This window comes from Geotrypetes seraphini, chromosome 11 (assembly GCF_902459505.1).
Source record: "Geotrypetes seraphini chromosome 11, aGeoSer1.1, whole genome shotgun sequence".
In the NCBI taxonomy this organism is placed as follows: domain Eukaryota; kingdom Metazoa; phylum Chordata; class Amphibia; order Gymnophiona; family Dermophiidae; genus Geotrypetes; species Geotrypetes seraphini.
In genome coordinates, this window is record NC_047094.1 from 26,987,184 (window position 1) to 27,000,124 (window position 12,941).

Below are 12,941 nucleotides of genomic sequence, written 5' to 3' on the forward strand. Positions count from 1 at the left end.
ATCCCCACTGTGATAATGCTCTCATTTTATAAGAATTCTTGATCTTGTGAACATAAATGTGGTTTTGTGTTTTCAGTGTGTCGTATTTAATTGCTCTGATGGGCTGGATTACCAAGCCATGGGTAAATTTTTCAAGGGACTCGCACAGTCAGGAGCCTGGGCTTGCTTTGATGAGTTCAACAGAATTGAGGTAATATTGAAGTAACTTCTAAAAATGTGAAAATATAGAAAATAATTGAATTTTGAAAATGTAAAAATGCCTATGCAATGAAACATGTGAAAATGTTTAGCATACGGTCAAAAAATGGAACCTGCACATTAAATTGTTATTTAATTGGTGAAGCAAAAGATTTAGTATAAGTATGGTAAAAAGAATGACCTTAGCAGCATGCTTATTCTATTTTCATGAAAATGCATTGGCTAATTAGATGAAAGTCAAGATGAAAATGTATTGTCTAAATAGGATGAGCATGTACACAAATATCAAAGTTTCAACATTTCAGAGAGGATTATGGTATTCAGTTGCAAGCTGGCACGAGCAGCAACTCCAACCATCTGCACGGTCCAGCGCTGGCTCTCCCTCTGATGTCATTCTGGATCCCGGTTTTTAAATCATTTTATAAATGGTAATTGGAGACAAGGGCGTCTTGACTTTTGATTGCTGTGGCAGTTAAAATATAACTGAAATGTGTTCGAATGGGTACGTTAGTGCACGAGCTCAGAAGTCTTTAAAGGTTTGGGGACATATTAATAATATTTTAGAGTCTGCGATCCCTTTGACTTATGAGGCAGTGATTTTTGGAACTGTGTTGCATGTAAAGGATCCCTTAGATAAATATAAAAGGCGACTCTTCTTAATTATGAAGGGTACAGCTGTACAGTTGATTACACACAACTGGAAAAATTGGGACCGTCTTAACTTTACATTTTGATGGGCAAATTTAAGTTTAACATATAAATATGAAAAAATAAATGCTGATTTGTCAGGGAACACAATTTTTAAATTAATTTGGGGACCCATTGATGTCTTTTGTAGAATTATTATAGTTTTAATTTTTGTTGATGTATTAATTGCACATTGAAGTGATGGGAAGGGAGGGGGGTATTTTTGTTGGGGGTTGATGAATTGCTTCTGAATGTTTATAAGTGCTTAATTCTCATGGTTATGACAAGTATGTTATATTACACTTTTGTAAGAACTGAAAATTTAATAAAGAATTAAAAAAAAAAAAAAGAAGTCTTTAAAAGTTAGTCCGAGCTCTTTAACAAGGACCAAATTGGCAACGTCGGCTGTGACGTCACCCACATTTGTGGCTGTTGTCCTGCTTGTCCATGGAGAAACAGCAACAAATTGGTGATACTCATGCTGGGGAAGTTAAAAGAGGTACAGGGTAGGGAATGAGTGCATGCGTATGGCGGGGAAGGAGCAGAGGGTGGAGAAGAGGGTAGGGTGGGGTGCCACCACCCTGGGCACCTCTCACCCTCGCTACGCCACTGGGCTCAGAATCTAATGTACTTGAAACAGTGGAGGAAGTGATGTCAGAGAGAGATCCGAAGCCAACACGAACAGCAGGTTCATCGCTGCTCACGCCGAAGTTAAAAAGATATGGGGAAGGGATACAAGTGTGTACATGCGGCAGGGGGAGGAGTGGGAAGGGGCGGAGACGAGGAGGTGTGCCAGTGCCCCAAGGAAGACCGTGCCCGGGATGGACCAACCCCTCACACCCCCCCTTACTACGCCACTGAATACAGATACATAGGAAAACTGAAAAAGAGAAAGACCCAGAAGATTTTAAAAATCCCTATGTTATGTCTTTAAAATGGAAAAGTTTATGGCCATTCAGAAGGAATATTATAAAAAATTTATGGAAGTTTGGGAACCATTAATTAAATATTGTAAAGATTGATTTATTTTATTTTTTTTTTAATTTCTTTATTCATTTTTAAACTTACATCAAGTGTACAGTAAATAACAACCAAATATAATATAACATCACTTGAAAAATTTTCAATATCATACACCAAGAAGATTTAACCCCCACCCCCCTCCCAAATTCATGTACAACTAATATATACCACATGAAAATAATATCTTACGACAATCATCTATATATTCTTAATGGAAAAACAAGAAATCCCCCCCTCCAAATCCACATGTGTATTAAGATTGGGAAAAGTGTAACTTATTTATTTATTATTTATTTATTTATTTATTCGATTTTTAGCCCGTCCTCCCAAAAGAGCCCAGAACGGGTTACAAAGTACATCCATAATAATCCAGACAGAGCAGAGATGACATTTTACATAAATTACAATATAGATGACAGTTTACTTAAATTACAATATAGACATGACAATAAAACATATGTACTAAGTAGCATCTGGTGAAATTAAGTGACAAAGGTGAGTTGACGGTGGCATTTCAGAGTGAATAACTTTAAGGCGCTGGGTTAGTAAAGAGGAAGGTCCCCACACATCCTTAAATTTATTATAATAACCTTATAAGATTGATTGATTTATATAACTGAGGAAATCATACACTTCCGGGGAGGGGGGTATGGTTTGGCATTGGTTAAGAGATATATAGATAGGTTGGTTAATTGGAAATGGGTGGGGGAAAATAAGTCTTGTCTTTATTATATTAAGTTTATTGTGCTGTAATGTTAATATTATATGTAAATGCATCATCTCTTGTGCACAATTGAAGTTTTAAAAATGAATAAAGAATTTATAAAAAAATTTTTTAAAAATCTCTGCTGATACTTAATTTCTTTCACACATCCAGGTTGAAGTTTTGTCTGTAATTGCGCAGCAGATCTTGAGTATACAGCAGGCCATTGCCCGAAAGCTGAAGACATTTATCTTTGAAGGCACTGAGATAACCCTAAATCCCACCTGCTCTGTCTTTATTACTATGAATCCCGGCTATGCGGGACGTGCAGAACTTCCAGACAACCTAAAGGTAAACATTTGGGGAGAATGGGCTATAAAACTAAAGAAATAAATACTGGAGATATGGCTATAATAAAAAAGGTTAAGAGACGATTTGAGAAGATGTGCATGTCATTTACACATGGGAAAAGCAGATTTACAGGCTTAAATTGGCATGCATGTAGAAAAGATATAGGAAGCATACAGAGATTTTAGGAAGGCATGCTACAAATGAGGCTTTGGTGGACCTTCAAGGTGTATATGTATGATACAATTTTATTTGGAACATTGATGAGATCAAAGAGCCAAATTTCAGCAAATAATAATAAACTTCTATTAATAATGACAGGACTTGCCATTCAGCATATTACCAGAAATTGGAAAGATTATACAAGACTTAATTACACCTTTTGGTGGAATTCCGTATGTTATATATATAAAATGGAAAGAATTATTGCTTTACAGAAAGGAAATTATACTAATTTTAAAAAGATTTGGGGGCCATTGATTGCCTATTCGCCTGATTAGACACCTTTTTACATAAAGAATAATATTATGTGGGATTGGGGAGATATAATTTGTATGAGTTGATTGAATTCATTATTATTGTTGGGAGGGGGGTATTTTGGTACTTAAGGCACTATTGGATAAGTTTTACAAGTGATTTGTATGATTATTTGATTTATTATTGTATACTTGTTGAAAGATTTGAAAATGAATAAAGAATTGGGAAAAAAAAAAGAATAAAAATAGGCATATGTACCAGAAAATCTACCCATTGGCATTTACACCTATAGCTTTTTTTTTTTTTTTTTTGAGTCATTCATAACTCTCAGCTAAGCTCCTGTTTGGAGTTTGGGTTTGGTGGAGTACTTACGAGGAAAATGGTGCCTACCTCTGTGGTGTTCAAAGGCATCTTGAATTACCAAAGGTTAGAATTTTATAGGACATCAGTTCTCTGTAGACTTACAGGTTTCCAGAATCCACCACTTAAAATCGCTGCTTAAATGTGTAGATCGGTGTCTCGCAAACTTTGTCAAGTCGTGGCACACTAAACATAGTAGCCATAGCTCGGAGCATCCGGAAGTGCGAATGCATGACGCCATCATGTCAATGTCAACGCATGCGCAGAGGCCCTCCAGATGGGCCCTGAGCCGCCCGTGAGGGGGTGCTAGAAGGGAAGAAGCACAGAGAGGAGAGGGGCTGGCACCAGCTGATTGACTACAGGATGCGCTTCTCGCCACGAGAAACATGTCCACGTCCTATAGGCAGTCAGCCCGTGACAGCACCTCTCCTCCTCCCTAGTGTTTCGCAGCAAACTTGAAAACTCAGGAGGCACACAGTTTGTGATACACTGGTATAGATGATGTTACTTATCCTCCCCTTTTATGAAGCTGTGTTAGGGGTTTTTTATCACTGACCGTGGCAGTAAAAGCTCCAATGCTCATAGAATTCCTATGAACATCGGTGCTTTTACCATTGTGGCTGGCAATTAAAAATCCCTAATGCAGTTTCATAAAAGAAGGGAGGTGGGGAGAGGAGAGCTGAGTAGACCTCTGTGTGCAATTGTGCAGAGTTGCGGCAGGCACGTTGATATTCATATTTGTTGGTTTGGCTAGCTCCTCTCCTGCCCACAGTTGTCAGTAAGTTCATGGGCATACTGTTCACCACTGCATGAAGCAGCCAGTCAAGGACGCCTCCTTGCTCTAAAAACCTTAATTTCACAGTGCAAGATTAGAAACATAGAAATAGACGGCAGATAAGGGCCAAGGCCCATCAAGTCTGCCCACCCCAATAACCCTCCCCTACCTTTCTCTGTGAAGAGATACCACGTGACAATCCCATTTTGTCTTAAAATCAGGCACGCTGCTGGCCTCGACCACCTGCAGTGGAAGATTATTCCAGCGATCAACCACCCTTTCGGTGAAGAAGTATTTCCTGGTGTCACCATGTAGTTTACCGCCCCTGATTTTCCACGGATGCCCTCTTGTTGCTGTGGGGCCTTTGAAGAAGAAGATATCCTCTTCCACCTCGATACGGCCCATGAGATACTTAAACGTCTTGATCATGTCTCCCCTCTCTCTGCGTTCCTCGAGTGAGTATAGCTTCAATTTTTTCAGCCATTCCTCATATGGGAGATCCTTGAGTCCCGAAACCATCCGGGTGGCCATTCGCTGGACCGACTCAAGTCTCAGCACATCTTTGCGGTAATGCGGCCTCCAGAATTGTACACAGTATTCCAGATGGGGTCTCACCATTGATCTATACAATGGCATAATGACTTCGGGCTTACGGCTGACGAAACCCCTACGTATACAACCTATGATTTGTCTAGCCTTTGATGAAGCTTTCTCCACTTGCTTGGCAGTCTTCATGTCCTCACTGACGATCACCCCTAAGTCACGTTCTGCTACAGTCCTCGCTAGGATCTTACCATTAAGGGCGTAAATCTTGCATGGATTTTGGCTGCCAAGGTGCATGACTTTACATTTTTCGGTATTGAAACTTAGTTGCCAGGTCCTGGGCCAGCGCTCTAGTAGGAGTAGGTCGTGCACCATACTGTCGGGCATTGAGTTTCCATCCGGCACTGTGCTTTTGTCTGTTGTGTTCTTGCTTACTACATTACATAATTTGGCGTCATCGGCGAATAACACTATTTTACCTCGAAGTCCCTCAGCCAAGTCCCTTATGAAGATGTTGAATAGGATCGGGCCCAAGATTGAGCCCTGCGGCACTCCACTGATCACCTCCGTTGTTTCGGAGGGGGTGCCGTTTACCACCACTCTCTGAAGCCTACCTCCAAGCCAGTCCCCAACCCATGCTGTCAACGTGTCTCCCAATCCTATAGAGCTCATCTTGTTCAACAACCTGCGGTGTGGTACGCTTTCGAATGCTTTGCTGAAGTCCAAGTATACGATGTCTAGGGACTCCCCAACATCCAGCTTCCCCGTCACCCAGTTAAAGAAGCTGATTAGATTGGATTGGCAGGACCTCCCCTTAGTGAATCTATGTTGACGCGTATCTCGTAGATTCTCCTCGTTCAGGATCGTATCCAATTGGCGTTTGATTAGAGTTTCCATTAGCTTGCTCACTATTGATGTGAGACTCACCGGTCTGTAGTTAGCAGCCTCCGTCCTGCATCCTTTTTTGTGGAGTGGAATGATGTTAGCCGTTTTCCAGTCCAACGGGACTTTACCTGTACTAAGGGAGAGATTGAAGAGCGCAGATAGCGGTTCCGCTAAGACATCATTTAACTCCCTGAGTACCCTGGGGTGTAGGTTGTCTGGCCCCATTGCTTTGTTAACCTTGAGATTAGACAGCTCAAAGTGGACAGTGCTGGGTGTAAACTCGAAATTTTGAAATGGGACTACCAAGCTATCCCTTGTCTGCAGCTGAGGCAGGGATCCCGACGCCTCACAGGTGAAGACTGAGCAGAAGTATTCATTTAAAAGTTCAGCTTTTTCGGAGTCCGATTCTACATAGTTCCCTTCTGGTTTCCTAAGGCGTACTATCCCGCCTGTGTTTCTTTTTCTGTCACTAATATACCTGAAGAAGGATTTATCGCCCTTCTTGATGTTCTTCGCTAGATTCTCCTCCATTCGGAATTTGGCCTCTCTGACCGTTGTTTTGACGGCTCTTGACTTGGCCAGATAGTCTTCTCTAGAGTCCTGCTTTCCTGATTGTTTGTAAGAGATGAATGCTCTTTTCTTTTCTTTAATGAGGTCTGAGATCTCCGTAGAGAACCATTGTGGCTTATTATTTCTTCTCCGTTTACTTATCAATTTTATATAGCGGTTGGTTGCTTCTTGTATGGTAACTTTTAGAGTCGACCACAGTACTTCTACATTATCTGATGGGTTATCTGATGTGAACTCTTTGATTCCAACGCATACTAGCGAGACTCCTGAGGTAGGCCCTCTTGGGCCGAAACAGAGTGTTTATGAAATACATTGAGTTCACCAGTCTTCTTTGGACTTTTCCACTCCTTTGCGTTTGCATTTTGTGATTGTGGATTTGACTCTCCTGTGCTATACTATCAAAGTCCTGATTAAGCCATTCTATTTTTAAATGTTTACCTGGCTAGATTTGGATAATGTGGAAGAGCAGCTTAATGATTAGAGCAGCAGGCTGAGAATCAAGGAAGTCTGATTCAAATCCTACTACAGCTGCCTCACATTCTCCCTCCGTATTTGCTGTGATAGGGGATTAACAGAACCACAAATACTGAAAAACCGCAAATTTCATGTTATTCACTGTTTTCTATTCATGAATAACATCGTGAATATGGTGAAACCACAAATAACATGGTGGGAGATCTGGCCTGTTCCTAAAGGAGAGGCAAAACATGGTGAACAAAGTGCTGGGAATCAGCGATTTTCTTTGTAAACATTTGGATTCAGCGATTTCTCTATGCAAGCTGATGTAATTTGGGGGGGGGGGGGAGGAGCCAGCAAGCTAAAAACTGTGAATAATTGAAACTTCAATTGCTGAAACCGCAAATACGAAGGAAGTGTACTTAAATTTTGAGCCTCTCAGGGACAGGAAAATACTTACTGTACCTGACTGTAAATCACCTTGACCTACGACTGAAAAGGGCGTGAGCTAAATTCATAATCCCTTCCCTAACTGAGCCAATGGTGCTGAAAATTTGCTCTAGCCACTTAAGATAGCTCCATTGACCTAACTGTGTTTTTGGTACTGTTCAGAACTTGACCAGTTAAATCTAGCCGTTTATAGCAGTGTCTCTCAAACTTTTTTTTTTAGCTTTGGCACACTAAACAAAGCTTTTTCGCGGCAGATTATAATTGAAATTATAAAATTGCAAAGCCAACATAAAATTAAATTTGAGAGTTAATTATTTAAAGTTATTTCGGCTACGAAGGGGTAATTGTAACAATGGAGAAACTTAAGTACATAGAATAGAATTGCTAATCAATGCAATGGATGTGCTTGTTTTTGAGTGCAAAGTAACTCAAATCACGGCTCGATAGTCAACAAGCAAACACACATTTCATCATCCACCATCTGCAGTTGTTCTCTTTTTTTCAATTTAATTTCTGTCAGGGCTGAAAATCCAAGTGTGCAAAGATATGAAGATCCAAATGGTAACAAAGCCTTGATAGCTTTGTTGCTCAAGTTAGGATAACTACTGGATAAAAAATAAAACTAAAATTGCTTGTCGTTAGTTATCAAGGACCCAATCATGTCAAAGAATGATGCTTGTCTGGGCAGTTTTATCCTTACGCACACAGACACTCATAACATTGACAGGCTCTTGCATACATGACATACATGTCATCTATTCTAGTGTACTGTATACTTATGAAGGGAATTTTTTAAAATAAAGAAAAATTCTGGAATCTCTCGTGGCACACCCGGAATCTCTTCGGGGCACACCACTGTGCCATGGTAAACAGTTTGAGAGACGCTGATCTATAGAATTAAACAACTTGATTGCTTTGAAAACTACTCCATAAGGATACATAAAACTGATTGTTACCTCTTCTTTTTATTGAATAAGACCTAAAAAGTGCATCAGGATCCTATAATAGCAAAAATTGACTCTTTTCTGCTTACTGGGCATTAGAATGTAGTTCTTTTATTTCTAGGCTTTGTTCCGAACTGTTGCTATGATGGTTCCAGACTATGCCTTAATTGGTGAAATATCTCTTTATTCAATGGGATTTATTGACTCTAGAAGGTAACAATATACTGTTTTCTACTATGAGATGATTTTAAAATTCATGAGGAGTATACCTTTGTTGGAAAATAAATGATCACTTTGGGTGTCATCAATTTCAAAGATTATTTAAATTATTGAAAACATTAACGATAAGCAAATGATATTTTAAAAATATTTTGCAAATCTTTAACCCCCCCCCTTTTATAAAAGTGTGGTTTTTAGTGCCGGCTATGGCGGTAACAGCTACAACGCTCATAAGAATTCTATGAGCGTCAGAGGTGTTACTGGCACTAAAAACTGCGCTATGGTTTTGTAAAAGGATCTGCACCTAGGAAGTGATGTCAAAGGAAGAGCCGATGCTATCGCGAGCAGCAGACTGGGGTTGCTGCTTGCGTCATGAACATTAAAGAGGTATGGGTGAGGAAAGGGGCACAATTGAGCATCTGGTGGCACCTCTGAGGGCCTGAAGACTTTTGTTAATAAACAGTTGTAATATAGAAGATATTGTGGGGAGGGCTATAGTGTATCCCAGGCTATAGAATAGTGCATAGCCAGAACACTGGCAGTTAAGCATGCCTCTAGGTCAGAGGTGTCAAAGTCCCTCCTCGAGGGCTGCAATCCAGTCGGGTTTTCAGGATTTCCCCATTGAATATGCATGAGATCTATTTGCATGCACTGCTTTCATTGTATGCTAACAGATCTCATGTATATTCATTGGGGAAATCCTAAAAACCCGACTGGATTACAGCCCTTGAGGAGGGACTTTGACATCTCTGCTCTAAGTTCTGACTTATTCTGACTCCCCTTTTGTCTCGTGCCTCTGTCATAATTAGATTGTAAGCTCTTCAGAGCAGGGACCGTCTCTTACATGTACAATGTGCAGTGCTGCGTGCGCCTGGTAGTGCTATAGAAATAATACATTGTTGTTTTTGTTGTTATTCTGGACTCTATGCATGTTTTTAATGCTTTAAAACAGGGGTAGGGAACTCCAGTCCTTGAGAGCCGTATTCCAGTCGGGTTTTCAGGATTTCCCCAGATCTATTTGCATGCACTGCTTTCAATGCATATTCATTGGGGAAATCCTGAAAACCCAACTGGAATACGGCTCTCGAGGACCGGAGTTCCCTACCCTTGCTTTAAAATATGTGCACTGCTAACTTTTAGAAACCTAAGTGAAATGCTACACATATATTGAAAATTGATGACATAAGATTTTCACATACTTGAAAAGACTGAGTTTGTAGCTGAAACCTTGCCAGCTAAAGTTAGGGCATCTATGTGGGCAGCTGGAGTTTTCTGGCTAAGGGTAGCTGGAAACTAAGCAAGAAATGGGATAATTAAAAAATAACCTTGAAGTCTTAGGTTATTACGAAGCAAGAAATAGAAACTGATGGGATGTGATAGGATGAGAAACCCCCTTTCCTTTCTTTTGTCCTCTCCTTTCTTCCATAAAAATGGCACTCTGGCCAATTCTTTAACTTTGCTGGTGCTTTACGGAATATTTGCAGATGTATATAAGAGTCACTTACTACTGTGGAGAAATATCAGCTCTAGTGTTTTGCTAAAGTTCACAGTATGCTTTACTTAGACTAGCACTGTTTTTCTACGACAGAAAAAGCATGAATAATTTAATGGTAGCAATGTCATGTTACAGAGCCTATTTATTCATTATACAGTCTGGTGGAAGAAATAATAATAATTTTATTCTTATATACCGCCATACCGAAAAAGTTCTAGGCGGTTCACAACAAGGTGAGCTAATACATGGGATACAGATAAAATGCAAATTAGAAAAATGGACTTAAAAACAGATAAAGACAGAAAGCATTTACAATATAATGCTGAAAATTCTGGCATGGCAGGGAAAGAAGTAATACATAGAACAGATCAAATACATCAAGTTGAATATAAGGAACTTGATAGAAAAAAATGAAGCGGAATGCATTAAGATACCAGCCTATCAAGATTCCAGAATCCCAAAGAGTAGCAACATTCCATACAGAACCTCAAAGAATAATAATAATTTTATTCTTACATACCGCCATACCAAAAAAGTTCTAGGTGGTTCACAACAAGGTGAGCTAATACATGGGATACAGATAAAATACAAATTAGAATAATGGACTTAAAAACAGATAAAGACAGAAAGCATTTACAATATAATACAGAAAATACCGGCATGGCAGAATGCATTAAGATAGCAGCTGTTTACGAGATCTAAAGTGAGCCGTTTCCATCAGGGCATTGTTTCTCTGCACTGAAGCAAATATGGCCACAATGAATCCAACGTCTGAATCACCAAAGAGTCAGAAAGTTGTAATTTTGGCTTGATAAATGAAACAAATACATCAGCATTTATTCAATTTCTCCGTTTTTCAACTTCATATCAGTCTTGCTCAGAAAATTGTTGCCACCTACCGCCTTTGCTCTGAGCAGTTGTCATCGCAGCATCACTATGACTACGGCATGCGGGCAGTGAAGTCTGTTCTGACAGCAGCAGGAAACCTAAAGCTAAGGTATCCAGAAGAAAATGAAAGTGTTTTGCTGCTAAGAGCCCTGCTGGATGTTAATTTGGCTAAATTCCTAGCACAGGATGTACCGCTGTTTCAGGTACGTGAAGCCGCCATCTGGCTGGCAGCACTAAATTAATTTGGCATTGTGTTTTTATTATGTATTTACAGTGGTACCTCGGTTTACGAGTGCACCGTTTTGCGAGTGTTTTGCAAGACGAGCAAAACATTTGCAAAATCGGTGCCTCGGAAACCGAGCATGGCTCGATTTACGAGCACCCCCCCCCCCCGCAATCCGGCACCCCCCCTGCGATCCGGCACCCCCCCGCCTCGAACCGGCACCCCCCGCCACGATCCGACCCCCCCCGCCACAATTGGGCACCCCCCCCGCCGCTTCTTACCTTCATCTAGGCACTCTTGAAGATCGGCCTCCTCGTCTTCTGGGCCTTGAGCATCTGAGCATGCTCAAGGCCTGCGAGTTCACGTTCTGAACGTGAACGTGAACTTGCAGGCCTTGAGCATGCTCAGATGCTCAAGGCCCAGCAGACGAGGGGACCGATCTTCAAGAGTGCCCAGATGAGGGTAAGAAGCGGCGGGGGGTGCCCAATTGTGTCAGGGGGAGATGTCGGATCGTGGCGGGGGGTGCCCAATCGTGTCGGGGGGGGTGGTCGGATCGTGTCGGGGAGGTGCCCAATCGTGTTGGGGGGGGTCGGATCGAGGCGGGGGAGTGCCGGTTCGAGGCAGGGGGGTGTCCGATCACAGGGGGGGGCCTTCGAGGGGAGCAATGCCGGCTCTCGGGGGGGGGGGGTTTGAACGCATCAAAGCGAGTTTCCATTATTTCCTATGGGGAAACTCGCTTTGATAAACGAGCATTTTGGATTACGAGCATGCTCCTGGAACGGATTATACTCGTAATCCAAGGTACTACTGTATTTTATTGGACAGTTTGTGAGTTTTCATCATGTCTGGTAGCGTACGTGCCGACCAGACATGAAGCCGTCACAAATACAGGCAGTAGACAAGTTAAACCAGAAGAAACAATTTTATTCTTTCTCATGCAGTTGAACTCGCTGCATAATGTAAGCTTGTCTCAACACGCAAAACCATTTGTTCTGTAGTCGCATCTACATTATGGAATGCCCTCCCAATAACTCTTTTTTTTTTTTTTTCCCTTTTGATAAATCTTTATTCGTTTTCAAAAATTACAAGTGTACAATAATCCATCAGAAATATATTAATTAATCACTTAACAATCTTATTTGTAATCTTCCAAAACATAAATAAAAAAGAATCCCACCCCTCCCTCCCATATACTAATAATTAACAATTATCAATTCTTATCATTCATACTCCCACCCTCCCTCTATCTTTTCCAATACTGAGGTGTTTAAGATGTCTGATCATTAGAATAAATAATCAGTGGCCCCCAAATCTTTTTAAACTTATTATAATTACCTTGTTGTATAGCAAGCACCCTTTCCATTTTATAAATATGGCATACTGAATTCCACCAAAAAGTATAATTTAGTTTAGTATAATCTTTCCAATTTCCTGTAATCTGCTGAATGGCAACCCCTGTTAATATTAATAAAAGTTTATTATTATTCGCTGAAATTTGGCTTTTAAATCTCATTGATGTACCAAATAATACAGTATCATATGAAAGTCCAACATGATTTTCTAATAAAGAATTAATTTGGGGCCAAATTAACTTTCAAAAGATATTTATATAGGGACAGAAAAATATCAAATGATTTAATGTCCCAGTTTCTAAACCACAATGCCAGCATCTATTGGACCTTGAACTATCCAACTTC

General features: G+C 40.5%; 1 protein-coding gene across 4 annotated transcripts in view; it reads left to right on the top strand.

The window, feature by feature from the left end:
- Positions 1–12,941, top strand: part of DNAH3 (dynein axonemal heavy chain 3) — a 294,020-nt gene that overhangs the window by 143,784 nt on the left and 137,295 nt on the right. For all 4 annotated transcript variants that reach the window (XM_033963933.1, XM_033963934.1, XM_033963935.1 and 1 more), the window contains 4 exons: positions 77–190; positions 2,786–2,962; positions 8,541–8,632; positions 11,005–11,224. In XM_033963933.1, coding sequence (XP_033819824.1) covers positions 77–190; positions 2,786–2,962; positions 8,541–8,632; positions 11,005–11,224 — 603 coding nt within the window. The remainder of the gene's footprint in view (positions 1–76; positions 191–2,785; positions 2,963–8,540; positions 8,633–11,004; positions 11,225–12,941) is intronic.